This window comes from Thunnus albacares, chromosome 9, assembly GCF_914725855.1.
Source record: "Thunnus albacares chromosome 9, fThuAlb1.1, whole genome shotgun sequence".
Taxonomy (NCBI): domain Eukaryota; kingdom Metazoa; phylum Chordata; class Actinopteri; order Scombriformes; family Scombridae; genus Thunnus; species Thunnus albacares.
Genome location: NC_058114.1, coordinates 5,693,755 through 5,720,440, shown reverse-complemented (window position 1 = coordinate 5,720,440; position 26,686 = coordinate 5,693,755). Strand labels below are relative to the sequence as shown.

The 26,686-nt window shown below is 38.1% G+C and overlaps 1 protein-coding gene across 1 annotated transcript; it reads left to right on the top strand.

Moving 5' to 3' along the window:
- Positions 1 to 252: 252 nt before the first annotated feature.
- On the top strand, positions 253 to 20,268 carry LOC122989040 (thiamine transporter 2-like). The gene is made up of 7 exons (XM_044361720.1): positions 253 to 495; positions 1,310 to 1,343; positions 7,983 to 8,101; positions 10,177 to 10,936; positions 16,414 to 16,606; positions 17,457 to 17,598; positions 17,964 to 20,268. The coding sequence occupies exons 1-7, from the start codon at positions 253 to 255 to the stop codon at positions 18,096 to 18,098; spliced, it is 1,626 nt and encodes a 541-aa protein (XP_044217655.1). The 3' UTR covers positions 18,099 to 20,268.
- Positions 20,269 to 26,686: the final 6,418 nt, after the last annotated feature.

Sequence of the window (26,686 nt, the reverse complement as noted above, 5' to 3'; positions counted from 1 at the left end):
CTGTCTATCTATCTATCTATCTATCGCCATTGTCTAGCATGATGGTCAACTGTAAGAAATGTTCCAGTTATCTCAATAATTACCGGGATACAAATCCTGCCTGAGCTTTTACGGCTCTTAGATCTCCACCAAGATGACGAACACTAAGTACTGTTTCCTGTTCGGATGTGAGCCAAAAATAGTGGGTCTCACAAAAGACAGCACTATAAAGAATATGATTAGTTGATTGCGGAAGGATGCACCCTGAAGGATATGGATAAGAGCTGTCAAACAAGAGGGCTGAGTGGTGCTCGGAACCAAAAAAGCGTCAGGAAAAAGAACATCCTACCACACCGAATAACTGTTAAGCTAATCTCCTCCTTCTCGTCCTTGATACCCCTCTTCTTCCTCCTCCTCCTCCTCTACCTCCTCCACCTCTACCGCAATTACACCCAGAAATCTGGATCTACTACTTTCAGCGAGATGCAGAGGGGATGGAGGGGAGGAATGAAGACGGTAAGGGATGGAAAGACAGAAAGAGGAAGAATGGAAGTAAGGAGAAAGATGATTGCACTTTTGAAAGTTTAAAATAGTGCACACATGCTTGCACACATGCACACTCACACACAGGTAGCTGATAAAAGGCATTCCTTTCACCGCTAGCCTGAGCAGCCTATAGGAATGACAACCAGACACCGGCAGAGAGAGAGGTGAAGGAAAAAGAGAACAAGAGGTTCTGGATATTGGATCGGGGCAAAAGAGGACAACTCTGACAAGATGTGGAGAGGGTGCTGATATGTCAGCTTTTATTTCCCTCTCCTCCCGCAGCTCTCTCTCTGTCAGAACAGGACTTGTCTGCGAGGGAGGGAAGGAGGGCGGCCCCTACGAGGAGAGCATTAGCCCTCCAGCGCTCACCAGAAGCCGCTGACACTCATCAGTCTAAGAGCCCTCCAGCTATGCTATGGCATCATCTTAGCAGTGACCTTGATTGATTGGTGCCACAGACCTCCCATCCTTTCCAAACGAGCCCTAATGAGTTTTAATGGATGGTTTCTAATAGATATGTTCTAACTGGCATGAATATTGTCATATTGAGTCAGTTTTTTCAATTAATTTATGTGTTTAGCACTCGTTAAATATCTCTTTAATTCCTGTATGGTGTTCATGGTGTTTCCTTGCCTTGGAAACATCCCACCGCTGTAGTCTAGCAAGCTTTAACCTGTTGGGATGATGAGTAGAATTACCTGGTGAGCAAAATCAGTGAATGAGCTGGGAGATTCTTTTTTTTTTTGCAAAGTATGATCAAGAGCATTGAGTTCTGAAAAGGCAGAAATTCAAGTGTCTGCTATCATCCCCGTCACACACATCTGAAGATATTACATAGTCATTTTGTGCAATGGGGCAGTAAAAACCTTCCTTGTTTCCCCTTTTAAATGTCACAGGTTTGGGTTCAGTGCTGACAGCTATAGGTCCACGTGGCTCAAATGTGAAGTGTTGATTGGAAGCAGCTCCTTGTGAGCTTTACGGTGCCTTTGCTGTATTGACATTCAGTGACATTTGAATTCCAGAAGTTTCTCTTTTCTGTTTTTTTTCACCAAATTCACAGAGCAGTCCGTCCTCACGAGAAAAACCACAGGTATGTAGGTAATGTAAAATTCAGGCCGGCAAAAACAAAACCTATAGTTATGTTTACACCATCTAGTGGCCGTAGTAATTATGACCCGGGGTAGTGACACAGTTCAGATGGAGTCAATATAAGGTGACTTGATAAGATGATTTTTGCCTTGTTAGGAGGAGGTGGGTTGGGTGGATGGCCAGGTAGACAGTGGAGCCTGCTGCAGGAGACCACTGTTTGCCTCCTGCTTCCAACCACAAATGTCATGTTTCTGACCACTAGTCCGGACATTTTATTAAAAACCATGACGACAAAGGTTGCATAACTTTAAGGAAGTATGAACCACATTTCAAGTGATCGTTTTAACCCAATCCATGATCTTTCCCTAACCCTAAGCAAGTGGTTTTTGTGCCTAAACCTAAACAGAACCACAGTGTTATCACACCATAAAACATAATTATTTTTTTAATAGTAATTTGTAACAGTTTTGGAAAGCCGGAATGCATTACTACAGCCGCTGGATGGTGTTAATATAACTATATGTTGTTTCTGCCAGCCTGAATTTTAGACCTATACTGTCATCTTTTTATGAGGATGTCTGGCACAGAAGTAGGTGACCTTTATTCCCACAGGTAATACAACGTTATGTTACTGTATTTCTTGATTTGCTTGGCTGCTCAATGCAAGTAATTAGTTGGAGTCCTTGCCATGGCACTGTTTCCATGGGAAACTGAGATCACCTATTTATGCAGAGGAAAATATTCTTTCAGGTCCTATGTTATTCAGAGGAGCTGCCAAAGACAGTACTCTACCAGAATGCATGATGAAAAGGTTATTTTTTCATTTTCATCTGATTGACAGGTAAAATGAAAACAGGGACTTGCCCCTGTGACAAATTGGTTCTACTGTAAGATTCATCTCTTACCTTGTATTGATCACAGCGGAGATGTCCAGACATCCAGAGGTGTCCATCATATTATAGATTCTGGTCAGAGTTGGGGGGCTGGAGCATTTTTTTCCCCCCACATTACTATAGGTGAATACTACATCCTGTGAAATCCTGGATCTTTACAATATTTCTCAGTGTCAGGAAATGTTACCCCATGGTTGAGTGAACAAAATGTCAGAGGGGCTTAGCTGTAAACCAACAACGCAGCTCTTTATATGTTTCTATGGACCAAGTTATATCTTCACCAAAAGCATGTCAATAGATCATAGCTGTTGTCAGCCGCAGCAATGATCTATTGACTGTTTCTGCTTTTCTGCTTGTACTGCCAATGCTATTAACAATTCTGCTACATCTGCTGCAACTGTATAGAAACACTAAAAAGCCAAAAGATAATTCAGAACATATGGGGACAAAATATTTAGCAATCAAGCCTGCATTCCAATCGAAGCACTCATCATCCAATTAGACAGAAAGCAGCAGATGGCCGCTTGGCAAGGACAGCTGGTTTTGAGGTTTTCACAGTTTGTCTGTCCATCAGCGTGTCAATCACTTGCTGCTCTTCCTGCAGCTCTCACAAGTTTGAGACTGAGATTGTCAAAATTGTCAGGGATGTGTCATGAGCTCCCTGCATCACAGAGATGAGGGGGGTTGATGTTACAGGTGTATGATGAAGCAAGAGCTCCATCTAGTGTTGTGGAGTGATTTATTGTGCTCTCCTTTTAGTGCCTCTGGCCCAGAGATTTCCATAAAAACTTCAGATAGATGATTACAGAGTCATATTTTAAGGCTTTGTTCCCAGTCTCGCCACCACACTAAACTCCAAAATTTCTGTTGGTGCAGTAAAGATTTGGATGTTTACCAATTCAATCCGGTAAATTGAAATGAAATGCACCCTTAGATAATGACTTATTTTATTAAGACAGTCCATGGCTCAACTATATCATGGCTATAATGGAGTTTAGTTGGATGGAATATAGTGAAATGTAGTCTGTGGTGTACATTTGTTAAAGGTTTTAGGCCTAAGATGGAAATACAATGACATTTAGTAGTTTTGAGTTCATGGTAAGGTCAGAATTGCATGCAGGAAATATACAAATGACACTTTGTTGAATATTTGGTATTTGTTGGCAACTGAGAATCAAAACTGGACTGTCCAAATTAAATTAGCCTAGTTATTAAATAATGAAAAAGCGTACAGGTTGTTTTTGTGTTCATTGTCCTGCAAGCCTCAATACTATACGTGCAAGTGTCCAATGAGTTCAGCAACAGCCATAATGGAGGGAGGGAAAAAAGAAAGCAAACACATAGAACTTCCATGTCTTATCAACAAGACACAGTAGGAGTTTTGTTTTGCAGTCGAACTGCTGCACACATATGCTTATCTGAGTCTCGCAAACACCTACACGCTCAGCCCCCTAACATACACACTCACTGTTTGTTTCAAAGTCAGCCTCCTGACTACAGCAGCCTCACATGATTTGCCAGCAAAGAAGAAAAAAAAAAGAGATTGTGGGAAGCAGAGTTTGGTCTGTGAAGCATTAGGAATCAATACATCCGGGTTGCCTTTGAACACTCAGTATGTCAGATGCTGCAGTTCAGAAGCGATGAGGGAGAAAGGATAAATAGGTTAATTGAAATGTTAAGCAAGGGCATATAAAGGAAATTGAATAACCCAAGTGCAATGTTGTTGATAACAAAATATGTTAAAGTATTAACAATTTTCTTTTGCCAAAGGTGAGATTTTAGTATTTCTTGTATAAGAGGCTCTCATGTTCTTTTGGCTTTGCTGCGCTGTTACAGTTTTTTTGGAAAGAGTTTGTTGTGGAGCTGAACTTTGAACAGCAGGGGCAACCAGGACATTTCAGAGCTTACTCAACAAAGTGTCAGTCTCACTCCATGTACGCCAAAAAATCAAATTCCACACGGTTTCTTCTGAGGATTTTTTTTTTTTTTTTTTCAGAGCTGTTACAGGCGACTCACGGGAGTGCGATGGCATGAGACTTTAGATGTCCTTCACCATGCTGAGCTCCATTCAGCCCTACTGCGCACAGCATGCAATTTCAGACATTTACCTGCTATTGCCTCCCGCGGTCCCCAGTGATCGAGGTATCCATAAGCTATCATAAGACTGTCTAACACTATCTTTACCTGCAAATGTACAAATAGAAAGAAAGGAAAAAGATACCTTTTGATCATCACTTCAGTGCAGACTGGAGCGTATTACAGAGAAAAGAGAAGAGAAGATAGTAGGTAGAAAAGAGGTAGTCTGCCTTCTCAAAATGAGAGTGAGGTCCATCTTTGTCGCTGTAAATTAATGGGAATTAGACTGCAGGTCAGAGATGATTAAGAGCGTAATGAGTTCAGAGCAGAGGATGAGGATAGGATGTCCTGATCTTGACAGAGCATCTTGCAGTGGTGTTGTGTTATTGTTGTTTTTCATATCTGTACATGTAAAATATTTAGATACACTGCATCAGATGATTTTAACATAAAGGAAATACAGTATCTATGGCTTGAAAAGAGAACTGGTATGTATCTAACCCACATTATATTACAGGCATACCCTTACTTATTGTTATCTGTACTGAAAATGAAGAAAAACTTTATTGACTTAGAAGCTATGTTTGAAAGAAAAAACAGATAGCTAAACAAGAGATCAGATTTTTCACATGCAGCCATGTTTCTCTTGACACAGTGAAAATAAATGTTGCATTGGTGCAGATGCTGCAGATGAGATACATAAGCAGATATTGTGAATATTAAAAGAAATTGAATAAAGTTGTCGTTTAGTTTTAGTTTATATGGAATGATACAAGATACAGCAGATGCAGGAAAAGCTGCTGTTACCAGTACTGATGCTGTACTGAGACTGCAATCACTAATAATGATACAACTCCTACTGTTATTATTTTATGAACCCAAAAAACTATGGAGGAAAGAGAAAAGATGGCAGAGACACTGGATGATGATGGATATGAGAATATGGAGAATAAAACATTTGACGAAGGCTTTGAATGTGCTGTACCTTATAAGATAATCAAGAGCTTGCACATGTTTTTCTTCCTAAGGTACTGGGTGAAAAAAAACTAAGTAAGAACATTGCTATCCAAAAAAGATAAATAAGTGCATGAAAGATTTAAGTGGTACTGCTGAGGAACTCTCTCATACACAGAGATTAAAATAACAAAATACAAATGATAGACTATGCTACAACCACTAGGAGTTAGTTAAGCTATACTTACTGAGGAAACCTCATTAAGAACAAAGTTTTTGCGAAAGACACCAAAGAACAAAGTACGATGACAGTAAGACAGTCAATCAAACCAAATAACACGTCAGACACACTACTTTAAATAATTACAACTTTTTTTTAAATTACAAATATAAAAACATCAGTATGTTGTATACTACTACTACTAAGTTTTGAGAGAAACATATTGCCCCCCGGATAACATTTATCATTTAACATAATGAGGAAACATTTTTAATTAACTACTTAATAAACTTTAATTAATTACCTGACAAATCGTTCACTGACAACGTCTTACATTTGTAACACCTACAATATCTACTCTTCTAATACTGTCCATTATCCACATGTATAGTAGCAACTATACAGCATGATAGATAGATAGATAGATAGATAGATAGATAGATAGATAGATAGATAGATAGATAGAAAGATAGATAGATAGATAGATAGATAGATAGATAGATAGATAGATAGATAGATAGATAGATAGATAGATAGATAGATAGATAGATAGCTATTTGCATGTGCATTGATTATGTTTTTTTATCATCATGTTTAGGCACTCAAAGCACTTGGTCATAGTTTAAGGAAAGATCGTTGCAGGAAACAAGACCAGTTTCCTTTTTTCACATGTAACTGAAACCACAATCTTTCCCTAACCTTAACCAAAGAGCTTTTGTTTTTGCCTAATCCTAACCATAGGCGGGACACAAGATGCAAACCCCAGCGTCCAGTGTCAAAGTCCTGCACTACGTATCCACTCTGATCACTTCCCTGTAACTTGCATAAGGTAGCACTTCCTTCGTTGGAAAAAAATATTTCCAATGCATAATAACTGAAGCTGCAATTGAGTTTTCCTTCAAAACATAACTAGCAAATCTGTGGTATATAAACATAAATTCTAAGGATCTTAAATGTTTCAGCAACACTGATACAGTAGCATATAAATGAAAACCCAGGTGCCCTGGTGACTTCTAGATGACAGTGTTGACAATCTGACCTTTTCCGCTACTGGTTCCTCAACATGTTGCGATAACAACACACCTAAAGGGAACATTAGTCGATAGAATACAATAGCATATTGATAAAAAACATGATTATAATTGTTCTCTGACAGTGTAAAGGTCAAATCGAGTGTTTCTGTATCTGTCCCCTCCAGCCACAGTCGCTGAACATCATATACTTTGAATCTGGCAACATTAAACTAGAAATTCTAAATATATTAATATTAATAATATTTTCTTTGCCGGTGACCTTGGTGTTGAGAATTGTGTCATGGAGACAGTCTGACAGTTTGAGCTGAGGCACAGCTTTCTGTTGACACCCTACTGGTGAGTCATAATTCGCTGTTGGATATTTCAAATTACAGACTACAGTAATTCTCATCTCTGGAATGATTGCTTCGCTTATTTCTTTACTAAAGTATTAAAAAATTCACTGCCAAGCCACTCAGAGAATTCCACAACTGACTTTAAAGTTACGTACTTGTTATTTATGACAGTCACAAAGACAAAACGCTGACTTTTAAAGATTATCTGATAAGATGAGCTACTGTGGATAATTGGAAAACAGGGTACATTTAATTTAGAGCTGTGTAATATTGGTGGATGTGTCTAAACTTTTGGTTATCAGCCTAAGGAAGCGTGAAACATTTTGTAAAATTATAGTTTTTATTATTTATTCTTGCTTTGATTATTACGAATGTACACACGCAGTGCAGGTGCTGCCCCCCACACACAGAAACACACTCATACATGGTCCTTTGCTTGACTTCCACTTCTTCCTCAATATCTGTAGGAATGAGGGTTTTTTGTATAAAGACAGAGGAGGAGACAGTATTTATTATAACCCGCTGGAGCCTCAGGGGCTCCCCACCTCATATTTCATCTTAATGTATCTTCACTCACAGCCTCACATTTTTTTTCCCGTCTCACCGTAGCCAGGAAAACTTCAGAGGTGAGAAACAACAATGGCAAAGCAGGTGACTTGGTGTTCACAGTCAGTCTCACCTTGGCCTTATCTGGGGCTTCCATATCTCAACAGATTAAACTGCCTAAATTAGACTGCTCTCACTGGACGCAGCAAGACGTCCCTGGAGAGCCAGAGAGGAACGATGGGTTTTTGCTGGAGCGGGGACTGTGGCATCAGGCCTTGCCGGGCAGACCATTATATGCCCTGTCTTGCTGGTTGGGTGGGCCCCACTGTGCTGCTCTGCATCTATGGTTTCTGCTCCATGATGAGGCCCATAGAGCCCTTTTTGACAGAGTTTCTCACAGGAACTTATAAGAATCTCACCACTGAGCAGGTAAGGGTACTGAGCTATGAAATGGGATATGTGACTGCTTTACAGAGATGGAAGCCTTAGGTTATTAGATTTGTTCAATGGTTTTGTTTTAATATACGTAAAAAGAATAACGGAAATAAATGAAAACACAATATGAAGTATGATTAACTCAATCAGTCATGTTTGATTTTTAAAGGTACGTTTGAAATTTACACTGGAATATAATGTGCAAACTGCTACCTACAAGATTAACTGTAATGTAATATGTTTCAAATTACAAATTACTGATTAGAAATGTAATATACAGGTAAATATAAATTGTATGCAAATGTCAGTGTAATTATATAGCCTAGCGTTATCCATGTCTTTATAAATACACTGTTCATGGCATTAAGTAGCACTGAGATGGATGTGCCTCCAATATAGTATAGTAAAATGTTGGTTTAAATTAGAGATTATATTTTGAATATCAGTGCACAGTAACTATGTATGACTTTTTAACACGTTGCTTCCTATTTCATGACCAAAGGCTTTTCTGGCTTTCATTTTATCCGTCTGTTGACCTGTGAGAAAAAAAAAAATCAAAAGCAGAATAGTAAAATAAGTGATATTGTTCCATAAATCATTGCACAATGGGAACAAGGTGCCACTCACAACTGGAAAAAATGCAATAAATTCTGGATGTTGGTGAAACAACTCCAGAAACATCTCAAAAGAATTATTATATATTTTATATCTAGAATAACATTTGAAATTAGCAGTCGCTTTGCAATGTCATAGTTTATCCTCCATACACAACGAGACACAATGCAATTTGTGCATCATTAAATACAAAATGATAGAGTATATTAATTTCTCTTATACTAATTGCCAAAACAGCTATATTGTGTTTTTAAGCATACTATGATCATATTGTGGAATGGAATAATGTACAACTGGAGCAAAGTTGAGTAAGAGTAAAGAGTGAGTAAATGCTGCAGTAAAGTTTGGCTCAGACTGAGTCTGTCACGCCTCTGCAATAACAATCATGCACAAGGCATGATGAGAGCTTCTTGTTCACACAAATTATGGCAGGTACAATCAAAGTATACTCATTTGATGTTCAATCATGTACGTTGCAAATTACCTTTTCAACGTGTGATTCTGAGTGGCTTTTGAGATTTTTGTGGACAACAAGCACACCTCGCATATTCAATTTCCTCTCCAAGCCCTACATACATGAAGTGGACATGTATAACCCCACATTTTTCACTCAAGCTGAAATAGTTTTAGCTCTTACAGACCTCCGTACTGCCTCACTGTACCATATCCGTTCATGTCCCTCGCATCTTTGTAGAAATAACAACTCTTAATTGTTCTATCTTTGTGAAAAACATTCGTAGCACAGCAGCTTCTGTGCCCACTGAAAATGATGTTGCTACTAACTGGTAAGAGCAAAACAGAACAAAGTAATCCCCCAAATCCCTGTCATATAAGTGCTGGTCAAGAGGAAGGTTTGACCTCACTGAGGCGTGAAGAAAGTTCAGGGGGCCACTAACATAATTAGGATTCATCCTCTGGGGACTGGATGAATATCAGTATGAAACAACTTCTTAAGCTTATGCCAGCAACTAGAATAGAATAGAGAGTATTTAAGTAATGGTACACATTTGGAAAACAAACAACCTGCTGCTGTCATTCATATACATTCATCTGCTAGTCTGGAGCTGACAGAGATGGGGGATGCAGATGTGGCACCGCTATAAAAACCCATCTCTGAATATTATTCCAGTCAAGGCCAAACTGGAACACAAAAAAACTACATAATGACAACAACAGTTTGGGAACCATATTTTGCTTAAAAGGACCTGCCTTTCAAGCTGCAGCCATCGTATTTATTAGCATAATGTTAGAATTTATCAACTTGTCACATTATAAGCCTCATTCATGCTGTTTCCTGGTCCATTATGCACATACTGAAGTAATTTTTTCGTTGACAGTGAACGGGGGTGGAACTGCATCTGCTGCATCTGTCATCGTGTTACACAGACTCTCCTACAATCAGGAGTTAGAGATCATTTTCTAAAAATAATCTTTTTTCCTTCCTCCATATCCAGGTGACTAGACAAGTGTATCCTGTGTGGACTTATTCCAGCCTGGTTCTCCTCGTCCCAGTACTCCTGGTGACAGACTACCTCAGGTACAAGCCTGTAATCATCCTCCAGGGTCTCACCTATGTCACGGCATTTCTGCTGATACTTGTCGGCTCGGGGGTCCACTTGACTCAGTTGGCTCTCCTCAGCTACAGCATTTCCACAGCGGCAGATGTGGCCTATTTCTCCTACATATACCGCGTGGTCCAGCCCAGCTACTATCAGAGAGTGACCAGTTATGTCACAGGGGCCATACTTGTGGGCTACGCTGTGGGTGCCCTGCTGGGTCAACTGCTGGTGTCTTTTGGTGGGGTGTCCTTATATTGCTTAGGTGTTGTGACTCTCAGCTCAGTCTCTGTTGCACTAATGACCTCCTTTTTCCTGCCCATGCCTGAGACTACTTTATTTCATAAAGAAACATATTCTGCACAACAGGTAAACTCAGGTGAGGACACTGAGGACTCTGTAAGCCAGGACTCTTCCATCTGGGCGAAGAGCATGAAGGCTACCAAGTATGTTAGGAAGATGCTGAGAAGGCTTTTATCGGACTGTAAGGAATGTTATTCCTCAGCAGCTGTGCTCTTCTTCTGCATATGGTCAGCTACAGGGAAGTGTGGCTTCTACCAGGTTACAGGCTACGTCCAGATCCTCTGGGTTGATATGCAGCCACATGATAACTTCACAGCCTACAATGGAGGGGTGGACGCCATCAGCACATTGTCAGGTAAACTAAAGGCAACCACTGATTTGTTTTGACCTCTCAATTTAATTCTTAATTTGCGGTTTCATCCAGAAGTGGTAAGTCACTACAGTATACATTTACTCAAGTACTGTAACTAAGTAGAATACTTATTTTAAAAAAGTATGTTCATTTAAGTCAATTCAAAAGCTTAGTTAAATAGAGAGCAAGTTGCACTGTGCAATGAAATAGTACAGAAGGTGGAAAATTGTACTTTTGATACTTAAACCTGCATTATTTGATTTTTGTCCATTTTGCCTGCCTGTGTACAACAGGTCTTTATAGTTTTTTACTGAAAAAAAGTCAACGGAGAGACAGAAGAGTAAAGTTGTGGGCCATAAAACCAGAACAAGTTAAAAGATGTTTAAAACTCTGTAGATTTGAGGGGAGCCGCGGTCTGTGATATTTTCACTACGAACAACTCCTTTGACATTACATGTAGTCATTTGATGCATTGTTAATATAAAATATTCATTGGTAAAGCTTTAAGTAAAAGGATTTGACTTATTTCTTCCACCACCGGTTGCTCCTTGGAATTGGTTGTCTTAGGAAAAAAAAAAAAAATTACTATCCTTGCTACTCCCCACATTTCACATGCTTGAGGGTTTGATGCTGCATTGTCACTCCAAGCCCAAGAGGAATTGTTGTGCAAATCCTGAAAACTCTGATTAATTCTGAATGGAAACAACCGCATATCCAGCTTAACAGAATTGGTTCAGGTTCTTGTAAAAACAAGTCCAAACATTTTCATTAAAGCTTATGGGAGTTATACACATTCCGCTACAAAAAAAAATAAATTAATGAATAAATAGATAGAAAGAAAACACAATCCCTTTCTACTATCAGTATTTCACAACCCCCAAAGCATGGCAGACAATAGGAGCAGCATTAATTAGACTATTTAATTGCCCGCTCTCATCCCCAGATGGATATAGCAGCTGCTGCCATCCAGCCAGTGCACTTTTATTGATTATAGTACTGATACATTTCTGTATTCCCCAGAAACCAAAGGCAATTACTCTGTGTAAACCACATCCAGCTGTATGCCTTTCACTTGTAAATGGTTCCGCCCAACATGCAGTCAAGCTGTAGGGCCCATGTCTGATATTTCCCCAAAGATTCCTGTTGTATTTTTCTCTATTCCACACTTAGAAAATATCCCTGAGGAAAAAACCTGGTGGAAACCGATAGGGAAAATATGAATATGGATTACCAACATGATAAAATATGGGGGTGAAGCACAACATAATTTACTATTTTCATATTCAGCATATTAATAACTGTATTTCCTGGAGCCTCAAAACAACATTTTTAGTAGCTCATTAGTATTAAGATAAAAACCAAATGTGTATGCAGAACAAACTGAGTTATGTTCGGTACTTTTTTGTACAGTATGGTTTTCAAGGAGTTACAGGGCACCTTGACCCATCTGCAGTATTTATCTGTGGTTAAAAAAAGTGATTACACCTCATTTGCACATTAAACATCTACTGTATTTAAATCAATAGAGAATTTTCATTTCAACCCTTCCCTAGGTCATCTTCATCCAAGGTTTTCCATTTAATTTGGCATGAAACTTCATGCTGAATATATTTCCATTTAGATTTAAACGACACACTGCAGCTAAAGATGTCCCAATTCAGCACACTCACCACTATTATCAGTACATGAAAACGTTTTTTTTTTTTTTTTTTACCATCTGTGCCACATAGATGTACTGTGATGGATCCTGAGGCATGTGACCTCTATGCAACTTATATTTGAACTTTGAATTCTGACAGTATTCATCTGAGTGTACAACAATGTCTGCTAGAAATTGCAATTACTAATAAGTTTTGCCAATGGGTAAACTTAATTACTGCCTGGATTATTTTCACTGGCATTTTTATCCTACTTTCTCATGTTTTATTACACTGATCTGTCTCCTAAAATACCAATTTGGCTTTCTTTCCATTGTTTCATTGTACTTTATACTAATGCAGGTTCTGCAGGGCTGCTGTGACATCAAAAATATTACATCCCAACACAGTCTCCTAGAAATTACATTTATATACTTCTAATTTGCCACGGCAAACACAATTTGTAAGAAATGAAGCATTGCCTGGATTACATTTCTATCAACATAATGAAAACTCTCGTTAACAAGCGTATCTGCCAAGCCAGAAAATGCACCCGCCCATAGCAACAAAAGTATGTTTAACTTGGCTATGGTTAGTCACTTACAGCACTCGGTTAAAAAGAAAGATTGTGGTATTGGTTTATTCATGAAAAAGTTGATAGTGGCTTGAAGCACAAAACATAACTTGTCTGCATGTTTAGCATTTTACTGAAAATGTGAACTTTCACTGACCTTAACTAAAGTGCTTTTGTTGCCCAAACCAAACCACGCACATCTCCAGAAGCAAAACCCACGGTCCCCAGTGTCAATTGTACACCACCATCTGAACCATCTCACAGTAGTGTGCAGTACATATGGTATACTGTACGGACAGTCAATACTGCTGAAAGAAACTATTAACAAAAGTTCTCCAAAATAATGAGGGAGTGTTTTAATGAGCCTATCTGCAAAGTCACTACAGTAAATGTTCTGAACACATTGTATCTGAAAATATTCACTGGTAGAGTTTTTCTGTTTTTCCCCAACAGTATCCACTTATGGCAACTAAAGCATGATTAAAGGATAAGTTCACACATTTTCAAGTCTTCCCTACGTTTTTCTCGCTGTAATCATTCCACCCCTTCATACTGACCATTAAGAGATCCTTTCCTAATGCACTTTTAATGTAAGTGATGGTGGAGTAAATCAACAGCCCTCCTTCTGTGCAAAAATGTATTTAAAAGTTGATTTGAAGCTAATATGAGCCTTCAGCTGTCCAAATTAATCGAATCAAGTTACTGTCTTCTTAGTGCCAAATTGTCTCTTTCTGTTAAGATCTTTCCACTGCTGCTGAAACAGGAAAAGGCTGTCCGATGAGACTCAAAGAGGGAACCCTTTACTAAAAAGACTTTTAACTGTGGAAGATATCCACTTTATTTGACTAACTCAGACAGCTGAAGCCTCATTATCTTCAGATAAACTTTTGAATACATTTTGCTCAAAACAAGGATTTTGTTCCCCATCGTTTACATTGTAAGCGCTTTTGAAAAGGATCTTCTAATGGCCAGTATGAACAGAAGGAATGTTTACAGCACGCAAAACCTATTTCACTGTTCATTTAAGCACCTGATTGTTGTTTTAAGACAGATTTAGCCTTTAACTTTCTAAGGTTATATTTAGGTCAGGTAAAGCACTCGGTTAAGGGTCAGGAAAGAACGGTCTTAGCTAAATATTCAAAATGTGAACGGAGCCTTGAAGCACAAGAGAGGACATGTATTGTTTTTCAGTATTTCACCAAACTACAATTTTTCCCAAACCTTAAAGTGTTTTTGCGCCCTGAACCTAACCGCAGTGAGGAAGATGTCTGGGCCTTTGTGTCAAAGCGTTTTATACACGTACTATCCACCTCAGTCACCTGCCTATGAGAATAATGCAACACTTTTCAGACTGGTTACCATAATCCAACAAGCAATTACATTTCCTCCAAAATGATGGGCAGGTTGGGACCTTGTATGGTAGCCCCTGTACCCATTCAGCGTATGAATGTGTGTGAATGGGTGAATGTGATTGGTAGTGTAAAAAGCGCTTTGAGTGGTCGGAAGACTAGAAAGGTGCTATAAAAGTACAGTCCATTTACCAAAATGTACTTTTCGGAAAAACTATTTAGTAGTATTTGAACCTAAATTTTAGGGGACACAGTTCCTTATTTTGATTATGTTATAATGCCTTCCTTCAAGTGAGTTGTTATTTTTGTCATATGTAAAGTGTACAGTTATCCAATTAAACTGAGTTATGAGCACCACTTTGACATTTAACATGAACTCCTGTAGTGTGGACATACAGCTGCATTATTGATCCCTGTCTATGAAGTTGTACAGCCAGCTCCTGCTGACCTCACTAAGCCTCCAATTGACACCGCTGTGGAAACTGGTCTATAGTTGGACTATAATCACTGATTGACCAGAACTGGACAAAAAAAGTAAATGTACACATTTAGAGCAAAGCAATTATACTCAGCCATTATTTATTTTCCAGTGGATAAAGAGATAAAGATCACCGAGTGAATGGATCCATGTCTCTAGGGAATTAAAGGTTTCCCTATTTACACTAGCCTCAATAAATGCGCCTCCAATTGTGTTTTTATTCAACCTCAGCCATTACCGGACAGTTCAACAAAGAAGTAGCAGTTATGGAAAAATTATAAAAATGATGAATAATGTATGTGGCAAGTGAAATTACAGTGAGAGAAAGAGACTGAAATTGAGAGGACAAATAAAATCAGACAGAATGTCAGATGATAAATTAGGAGGAAAGGAGGGAGACAAATGTCCTACAATAATCAATGACCCATCTAGAGTCCCCATTTTCATATCCATACACAGGGATAGAGGTATCTTTACTCCTTTACATGTGCTGATGGGAGCCATGTGATGTATCACTGCGCCACCCTGTGGCTGAAATGAGCAGAATCCTTTTCAGAAGTTATTGTTACCTGCTTAGAGTTTAAAGTATTATTTCATGTGTTAATGATCAAAACAAAACAAAAAGTGAGCCTTGAAGTGGCTCAGCAATACATGATACAGTACTGTGGTATAAAATTACCAAAAATAACTATAAATAACTATGACAAATGTATCCAAGTGTCAGTGTAAGTGAGCAGCTTTATTCATATTGTTTGTGATTATTTGCTGTCACATATAATTATTTATCACTAGAGTTTCAACAGCCCTTAGACTCAAGAATGTGTTCCGAAGAAACTAAATTGTGTGTAACATTATAATTGAAAAAACAATCTCGCCACAAAGTCTGCAGTTTGCCCAATTGTCATGGAATCATCCATGTTGGATTCAAAGTTTAGACTTCTTCTTCTTGACCTTGGAAACAGAAGTTGACAACTCAGTCTCACCTCAGGGTCCATTTAGTAGCTGTACTTTTACTCGTGTCACATATCACCTTCAGCTCTATTTGGAATTTTGCACAAGTGACATAATTGAAAGCTCCAGAACGAGTATGATATGGACCTTGAGGTGAGTATGTATTTATTTCTCTGATGATAATTTACTGATATTGAAATGTCCCAACCATATAATACGTACTGTATCAGTGGCACTCCAGCTGCCTTCACAGTGAAAAAGCTTCCTTACAACTAAATTTTAGTGTTGCTGTGACTTTGTATCAAAATTATTGAAACAATTTGAATGATTTGTGTAAGATTATAATGTCTGCTATGTGCCCAATTCAAAAATGTCACCAATAATCAGATATGCGATGACAGCATTATGTCACTCAGGCTTCTCTTTGTCATTATCCTTTAGTTTCACTACAGTTACAGTCTGATTCACACAGTGATTTTGTTCTCCTTCAGGGGCTGCTGCCAGCATTGCTGTGGGCCACATGACGCTGGAGTGGTCCGTGTGGGGGGAGCTGATCCTTGGGGTTTTCACGTTCCTGATCACTGGGGCTCTATTCCTGATGGATATGACTCATAACATCTGGATCAGCTACACCTGCTTCTTCCTCTTCAAAACTGTTTACATGCAGCTCAACACCATCTGCACGTAAGAATACATTATGGATACGTCAGCAGCCAAATGTTCGATCCATAAATGAAGCAGTGTCAGCACATGCAAGAATGGGCTGTGTACAACTTAAATATTCATCACCACATAATATTTTCTGTTTAAAACACTTCTAGAAGTGCTTTGTGAGCCATTAGGTTATTATGGTTTGTGATGAATGGACTGTTTTCTAATCCTAAAAACAAATCTTGACCATATTTACTGTTGTTGTAGCAGTGTTAATGATACTTTTACTGACCCTTTGGTCTAGCTTTATTTAGACATTCTTGGGTAATTTGGACTACAGCTGCCCTTATCACTCACATTATATGATTTCCACCATAGCATGACATAAACTGATGACCTCCACCACCACAACCAAAAGTTAAAAGAAACAATCTTGTTTTCAACTCTATTTTTTTCATTTTTATCATTGTGATACTCACATCAATCGTCTCTATGCTGTCTGCTAAATGACTTTTTATAATAAGTTTGTACAGACAATCATTGTAGTCACACCCTAAACTAAGATGGTGAACATAGTTACCACCTGATAAGCAATTAGGGTGCTGACATTAGCATTTAGCTCAAATCACCGCTATGCTTATGTAACCTTAAGATCCCCTAGCGTGGCTGTAGCCTCTTAATCTTATTGGTTGGTTTAGCCAGCATCAGTTTTTAAAATGTATCCTATTCTGATTTAATCTTTTCTCCATCAAATTGTCCTTTGTTATACGTCCTTCACATAAACCCTCAATATCAATATAACTAACAATTTAATAAACCTGTATTCTGAAGAATTTTAGCACTTTTGTTTTATATTCCTGCATCTCATGTACGTGTATCCCAGTTTTCAGATAGCCAAGGCGCTGAGCAGAGAGCGCTACGCGTTGGTATTCGGCATTAACAGTTTTGTGGGCACAGTCCTCCAGAGTGTCCTCACCGCCATCGTCATCAACACCAGGTCTCTACAGCTCACCATCACCTCCCAGGTACTGCATTACACAATATGAAAACAGACAATATGAAAAATCTACACTAAGTTTAATAGATGTTTGGAGCTTATATGTAACTGTAGATGTGACATAATGACATGATATTTGATAATACTTTGTAAGTAGAAGATTGAGTAAAATGGTATATGAAGAGCTTGACAATAAATTAGAAACTAAGGAACATAAATTCAAAGGAGTAAATAAAATAAAGACAATTAAGAGTTTTGATAAAAATCCTTCTTTTATGTTTTCATTAGATAAAGGAAACAGACCACTAGAGACAAAAGATTATTTTGATGAATGAAATCATTAATTTATAAGTCATCACCCACAGCTTAAGTACTCCTCACTTCTCTTTTCAGTTCTTTATCTACGCTTCATACTTTGCTGCCATTTCCCTGCTTTTCACACTCAGAGGTATGTATACTGTATTCCGCATGAGCCAGCCTGCGACAGGCCACGAGGAAGAGAGGGCAACCCGCCTGCCGGAGGCCTGACATCTATGAGTAACAGAGAACGTACAGCTTTATATCAAAACTCTGTGATCAGTTACAACAGCAGCAACAGAAAAAATGGTTGCAGACACTCTGCTTGGACAGATATTCAAGACAAGATATTCAAACAGTCGATACATCATCAGCAAGATTTAACCAAATGATTCTACAGAGATGCTGTGACTAAAATACCTGTTTAAATAAACCTGTTTCAATAAAGGGTTGAATAAAAAATATAATACTGTAAAATGTAATACTTACATGTGGCCACTAGAGTGCAGTATCTGCACAGCGTAGAAAAGAAGAATACTACATTGCACCTCTGCTGTTTTAAACTCTAGTTTAGTCTAGTAAATATAAATTTAATGGCACAATATTCCATGCATGTATGTCCATAAGAAGTCTTTTAATTAAGATGCTGAAATGTCAAAATGAATTCAGTGTGCAGTGGGATTTTGTGCATGATCAGCTATGCAGCTATGAACCATTCTTGTGTGCATATTTAGCAATTTAATAGCACTTTATGAAAACACACCATGACCATGTATCACAATGGTTACATGGACAGACTAACAAACTGTGTTTTTGATTTTCTCAAGTACTTGCCATTTGTTGTGATGGTTAAGACATCTGAAGCCACTTACAGTAATATTTGGTAACTTGCCAGACAAATTAAAATCAGGTCAGCAGAAATGTTGAGGCTGCAGTAATTGTAACTGTAACAAAATTATATGTTAGACTGGTACCTCTAAGGACATAATTTACTAATATAAGGGGGGGGGGAATGATCATTATATCTGCAACATTTAAAATGGTTATATTAAATATTGTATCACAAACAAGGCACAACACATTTTAACCTCTGTTACAAATGCTGTAAAACCTCCTGAGCACTGACAGCCTGCTTTCATTATATTCAGTTAGTATCATTATTGGTCTTTCTGGAAAATATTTTTCCTTGTTTCTACTTAAAGAGACACTTCCTGATTTTGTTACAGCTCCTCAAACCCCAATGAATAATAAGATTTGTGTGTTTATGGGCACTATTACTGTAGATGCAAGTGAGAGAGCATATCCTTAAGCAACATGTCGTTGCCAGGTAACAGGTCCATTTTTGTTTTTGAGGCTTAGAACATTGTTAAAAAAAAAAAAAGGTCTGATTTTGTCTCTGCATAGCTACTGATCTTTGTGTGTATGTGTTTTACTGAGTATGTGTAGGGGTATGCTTGCACAAATTTATATTTTCAGGAAAAACAATTAAACAAATATGACTAAAAATATAATCACCATCCTCCGTAGAAAAGTGACCTTGTTAAAAATCAGTTCAGTGCTGTGATTCTCAGCAGGTGGTTTGTAAACCCAATGCTCTAATTCTGCATGTTTATGATGATGATAATGTTTATTAACCTATATTAGTAATTTCTGTCCTCATTCATAAACACCACACAGCCGCCAAACAGTCAGAAAAAAATGGAAATTACTCTCCGTAAGTGGTCAGATGATGAATGTCTAGTCACGTCTGACCTATAATTCATAATTTTAACAGTAAGCTAATTAAGGCTCCAAGATGGATAACAGGAGAAGCTATTAGCTGAAATGAGCTGGCATATTGTATGCGTGGCGCATGCTAATTGATCATATCTCGATGATGACATGTCCCTTGGTTTTCTCTGGTGTTGTCATTGAGACTCTCATTAAAAGTATATTGAAAAGGCTGGACAATTAAAAATATATAATTGTGATTTTCCCGACATTATCAGGTTTACATAAGGTTTAAATTAAGTAATTTCAGCTCAGTGTTTATCGGTCAACCTTAACAAACACAGTTTTCCTGCTTATGTTGTTCTTGCAGATCATTTGCTAATTAGATAGAAGTGAAAACGTGTGCATCATTGTGTCCCCCAACTGGCCACTGTCATATAATGCATAGAAAGGTGAAACTGTTACACAGCAGATGACAATGTATTAAGGTTTTTGCATTCATGTGTGTACCCCTGTATGTGTATTCATGGGTGTGGCTAAGTGTTAGATGTCAGCAATATAAGTATGTTATCTTATATTGCTGGTCAAAATTGACCCGGGAGGACAACAGGTGTCATTGTGCTATGTGGGCTGAGAAGGTAAAAATGCCAGTCACTCTGTGGGAGTTCATTTGATTTTATTTCTTTTTTGTTTTTCTTGTAATTATTCATTTTGCCTCTTTTCCAATAAAAAGATTGTTAAAACTCATATTTTGCATGAACAGCTTCCTTTATATCTGACATTGCTTGTGATCATATCATCCAAAGTTTTCTAGTGACAAAAAATATGTATTGCCTTTTATTGGGTGTTGGGAGAAGTATAGAAGCACAGTGTCAACATATAGTCACACATGGAAATCAAGGCATGCATAAGATCTGTTGTGGCAACTACATGTATTGAACTACAATTTGGAAGTACGTTATTTCAAGTTAATGTCAGACTATCTCACAGATAAAGGTCCGTTTACATTGTGTGATTTTGGACTGTCTGACATGAAAGTTGACAATCATGAGAGAAACGTAGTCAAATCTTGGGTCTTCAATTCAACAGAGCTCCTAGATACCGCTGTGAAACTTGTCCGCCGACAACAGAGACGACAGGCGACAGAGTGCTATTGAGTCAGAAATTTAGGACCAAATTCTCACAGCATGACTGACGCTACAACCCACTTCAAACAAACCAATCACAAAGTGACATGAAATGATTGAATATGCTGGACAGCGTGAAATTCACTCACTTTGTCCATGACACACAAAAGCAATGGAAAAGAGGTTTGTGTAACTTTTCTGCATTTTCAGAACATATGAGCGGGGCAGAGGGATGATGCCAGTTGATGGCATGTCTCTGTTTCTATATACTTTTTCTTATTTACATCGTAGCGCTACGATTCAACACACATTCAGCGCACAATTTGACATGCCTCAAATTGATATACAGTCTGCAACCGAGATTATATTACACGATCGTTGTTGTTGCACAGTCTAAAGGCTGCATTTCTCACCAACGTAGCTTTGCAGTTTTTTGTTTATTTTTAACCAAGGTTTTGAAATATCTCTCTCCAACAGTTCTCTGAGAATTATTTTTTTTGATCGACAGCAGATCTTACGAAACCTGTTTACAGCGAGTGCTGTGGACAATCCTGAGTATTATTTCTGGATACACACTATTGTGGTAGGTTGTAAATTTGATGTAAATTTTCAATACTGTGTGCAGCACAAATAAAATTCCATTCACAGTTATATACATTTCCGAACTCAAATCATCAGCACAGAAAATTGAAACTTTATATGGGTAGATTCCACTTTGCCTCCAGTCATTTTATATGAAAAAGGAAAACAGAACATTTTGACATGGTCGACCCAGTACACCATGACAGTGTGACCCTGAAGCTCATTAATTTTTGTTATTGACACTTGTGCTTTTCCTAAGGTGACAGGTCAAAATGTCTTCCTTGGAAAAAGTCCTACTGGGATAATTTTTCTTTAGTTGAGAATAAATTCCTGGTACTGATGTTGGGTCGAGTTCATTCAAACATTACCTGCTAGTGCTGTCAGAAATGGATCAAGAAGTCTTGAATTTGGAGTCCAGAAGTTGTGACATTTATTCTTTCAAGTTAACGGTTTCCTCAAAGTGCATTTTGGAGAATTGATGCATGCATTTGTGTGATTTTAAGCATTCACATACACTAACACTCCTATGACTCATGGATAAAAGGGGTGTGTACAGTTTATTCAGCTGTGGTCATCAATCTTTCTGTCAGAGGAAGAAGCTGACTATACAGTGTTGTCAGATAAAACAAGGAAACAGGCTGATGTCATCATCGGTTCATTATCCCACTATCAGCTGTTCAGTAAATAGAGAGCAGCTACACACCTTACCTCACCATGCATAGGTCATACTGTCATCACTCCCTCCCCTCTGAGAGAAAATAAAATGATCTGCCGTTCACCTGGGATGGATATATTAGACGAAAGATAGAAGCAATTAATCAAGCTTCATATCGTCAGGCTCTGACTATGTTGGTGCCCTAGGGAAGATTTTAGATCGAAGCCCCGAAAGATTTAAATCAAAGCCTCCAAAAAGTGCAACCTCCAGTCCAATGACTTCAGATATGGATTCAAAATAAAATCAAGTGCCACAATGGTACCTCCAGCCCAGACAAAGTCCTCCCAGTCCTCCAGACAAAAAGGCAAGTGGGGGTCGAGATGCCATTCAATGAGTGTTTGGTGGCATTGTCTGAGGTAGCACATGAGGTTTGGTGGATGTTGTGTGAAAACTAACTGAACATTAAAGCTTTGGAAAATCAAACCAGATAAAAATGGGGAAAAAGACTCATGGAACCACTATGTGGCCTATGTCACAGGCCGTTCCTGGATATCGTAAAACTTAGGCTGACGTGTGAAGCTTTACACACCATTGCACATATTAAAATCATCATGGAGCACAGTGGTGATATTTGTTTTTGCACTGGACCATACTGTGGTACAGATTTTAATGTATCTGTGCCTCATAGTGACTTTTCAAACAGCAGTACATCGAGGTTTGTTATGAAAATCCACATTCAATATAAAACTACTACTGCTGCTGCTCACATGTACAATGCACTTAATTACACTTAATCTCAGTACATAATAAGGCTTTTCAGCTTTTATGGATTTTTACCAACATATTTGAAAGAGTAAAGATACCAACATATTTAACAGAGTACACTGATTATTTTCTGGTTCTTATGTTGGTACAAAACAAAAAACTTTTGTTTACAGCTGCAATTGTGTCATCTAATGTTGATGACAGTGTAGATTATGAGAGGAAAATAAGAGGAATAATGCAAAAGCTGATGATTATGCTGCACATCAATCCTTTTGGTTCAGTTATAAAATATTATAAATGGTAATCATCATTGGAAGAACTGTTTCCGTTCAGCAGGCTTATAATCACTGAGTTTTACTTGTATCCTGTATTTTCTAACCCTCCTCCACACTTTCCTTCTGGAAAGATCAGTTTGTATTATTTTCTATTGAGCCTCCTACACAAAACTGTTATAACAGCCAACTTTTTTGCTACTTAGCTGCTGAGCTTGGAGTGTTGTTTTTTTTTTTTCACACTCCTGAGTAGCTTGTGGCATTGTTTTAATTTAATTAGCTAATTACTATTAGAAATAGCAGACTTAAACAATAATTCTGCTCATTTCCCACACAGGTCTAATACACTTTTTTCAAGGCTGTTGAGCAAAGGGCAACTTCCTTTTTCTTTCTGGTCGGTAATGACAGCCCAAAGCACTTGACCTATTAATCTACGCAAGCTCTACAGGTGTGGCCTATTTTTATGATTTTATTGTGGAAGCTTCAAGCGTGTGTGACTCCCTCTATTACATCAACCACTGAACTGGTGTTCTGTTTGGTCCTAAACATATCCTGAATTTACATTATATTTATACTATATATATACACTAAACATACTTCATACTGTGTAAGCCAACAACAATGCCAGGTCAGTCTAGAGAGAAACTGTTGCCCCTTTGACATTTTAAATCTAGGTCTATGAACACAAGTGGAGCCCTGTATCAGGCTCTACTGGCTTGCTTCGTTCACCTCTGCAAAGCAATGCACTGAAACTTGAACCATGAAGAAAATTTCACTGCTGTTTCATCCATGATTTCTATTTCTGAGCAGAGCTTGGGTGACTCAATCACCAGTGACTTAATAACCAAGGACACGTTAGTGCAAACTTCCTGGTACCAGATGATAAATATAGTGAAGGCCTGCTGGTGTTTTGCATCAGTAGGGGGAAACCCTCCAGTCCTTTCACCCATTGATCAAACAGTGATCAAACAGTGTGTGGGCACACTCAATACTGCTTAATGCATCACTTTGACACATGGGTCTGCCCTCTGCACCATTCCATGACATGAATGGTGCAGAGGGCAGAGGACTTTTTGTGACCCCACTAACACAGACTGCCCCTACTGTCTGGGTCGCCACAATTCCACAAGCTTACACAACAGGCCAGAATGATTGGGGAGGTTATTTGTCAATAGCACATGTCAGGCACGCACGTGGAAGAATGGACGTGAATCTCTGGTACATGAGAACAGCAGAGGGAAGAGAGCTGTGACACCATTGTTTCCAAAGACGTTTTGCCTGCAGGTCTCCTCTGTGGGGACGGTTCCATTGCAGGCTCCGCTCTCAGGTCAGCTCCACTGTAAGGGCAGGAAATGCCACCAAAATAAAACAATACAGACAGGAAACGCCACCAAAATAAAGCAAAACGCACAAGACGATAACTCCGCTTGTCAAGAAAAAAGTCCATAAAATTATGGGCTGTCACAGCAAATACATGATGCTGTTTAACGTGAATATGTCAATGGTATATATTAAATAATTATATCCGTTAGTATCCAATGAATTCTTTAAATGTAGCGATATATATCTGTCAACATACCGTGATTGACTCTGCCAATATACTTTTGATTCAATAATTACAGGCTATCAACATAGCAGTATTATTTAAATATTGAATATATTGATTTATTCTGTCAATATAGCACATGGTGATAAATCCGTCAATATAGGAATATTTATTCGTTGATTCATAAACAAATATAGCCTATGGCTCATTCAACAAACACTGCTTACTGCTTGATGCCTCTATTCAGGTCTCACAGACACAAACACGTGCACTGTTCTCCTTTTATTCGCAATGTCTGAGTCATCATATCTCTTTGCCTATTTGATCACACTGGTTTTGATTGTATTTACAACCTTTAAAGACTTGTCTATAGCCTATAAATCTATTGATATATGAAAAACCTACCAAAAAGAGCTTCATATTAATATAGAATATGGAAAATTTTGCTTTGTGTATGGGAAATTAACTTAATGAGCTGATGCTAGCCACTGTTGACATAATAGCCTGACTAGATAACATTCGGTACTTAAGGTGATTTAGATTTACTTATTTCTCGCGTTAAACTTTTTTTTCACCATTTCTGTGTTCAGGATTTTTTGGGCAGGCCTGAAATGGTGGTCCATGACATAGAGGGGTGACTAGCAAGGCCCATTTTGAATTGTATATTTTTTAAGGGAGTTCGACCTGAGCGTTGTTAAGTTCAGAGGCTGTTCAGTTGCAGACATGCTTTCAGCACTTTCAGCGGACATGCCCGCAGCATTTCAGAACAGATAGGCTAATACTACAATTTTGAAACCTAATTTTATATACTTGGCAATGTCAAATTTGGCTGGGTGGTTAATACACATTTTTCTGTGGTGTGAAAAACTCAGAACACATATTTATTACTACTTTACACAGACTTTAAACCAAGACAGAGTAGCCTTCACTACAACTTTGATGATAAAAAGCCTGTCATGGTCAACAAGGGGTTTTTTGTGACAATGGAGGCTAAATACTCTCTGGAATAGGCTTGGATGAATTACAGTAAACATGATGACAGGTGTTTTATGAAACTATGCCACAGCCCTGCAAGGATACAGGGTTGCCCTTTGAACTTAAAAAATCCACCTAAATATTTATGATGGTGGACAGCGTGTTGATAGTCTTGTCAACCTGGAACTTTTATTAAAGATTTCCTGGTGAAAGCAACATGAATCAGCAATCATGCACTATGCTTACCATATTAGATTAAAAGTTGGCTCCAATCTACCTCTTCTTAATGACTTAAAAAGTGACCCCTCTATCACATCACATAACTGTTAATCTGATTTTATATCTGAGTGCAGATGTTCACTAGTCCATGCAAATGTGATATTCTATGTCCAAAAATAATAAGTAATATTTATCATTTTACATAATTTGGGGGTAATCTGAGGGTTTAAATGAAGACCATCTGTCCAAAAGATCAGCATAAGGAAACAGGAGAAAGATTAACAAGGAAGCCATAAAATTAAATCTGATAGGCTGACATAATCATTGAAACAGAAAGAACAACAATGACTAACAGAGTGAATTATATTTAGACTTGGGGGCAATATTTTTGGAGTGTACAGGTGTATCATGGGTATTATTACATCCTGGAACCTATTTGTTCTGTAAGCATCCTCCTTTGAGCTCTTACGGCTCTCTTCATTGCATGAGCCGTATAATGAATGGGAAATGCTGGAAGATAGATGCAAGATGATTGGATGCAAAATTAGCATCCAATAAATCTACCACGCAGTGCTCTGTGAAAGTCAATAGGCAAAAGGAGGAACATGTTATATTTGGATGTTACAAAATCTAATAACCTTTCACTAAGAACATTTGCTACTCATCCAAGCATTAATAAACAAAATAGGCTTTCATTTTAAGGTAGACTACAAATTCAAATCAATAGGAACAACAACATGACTGTTTCTTTTAATATATAACGCCAACTTGCCAAGAGACTGGAGATGAAAAGAAGCCTTTTGGATAAATGTGGCACAGTTTGATGTTAATTAACACCACCCCTGATATGAAATACTTGTTTCTTTTCATATTTCAAATTACCCCTCTCTGTACCTCTGAGATCCAGCTCTCCTTTCGGTAGTTAAGACGGCATAAAAAACCCATGAAACCATTAAAAATAAATTCAC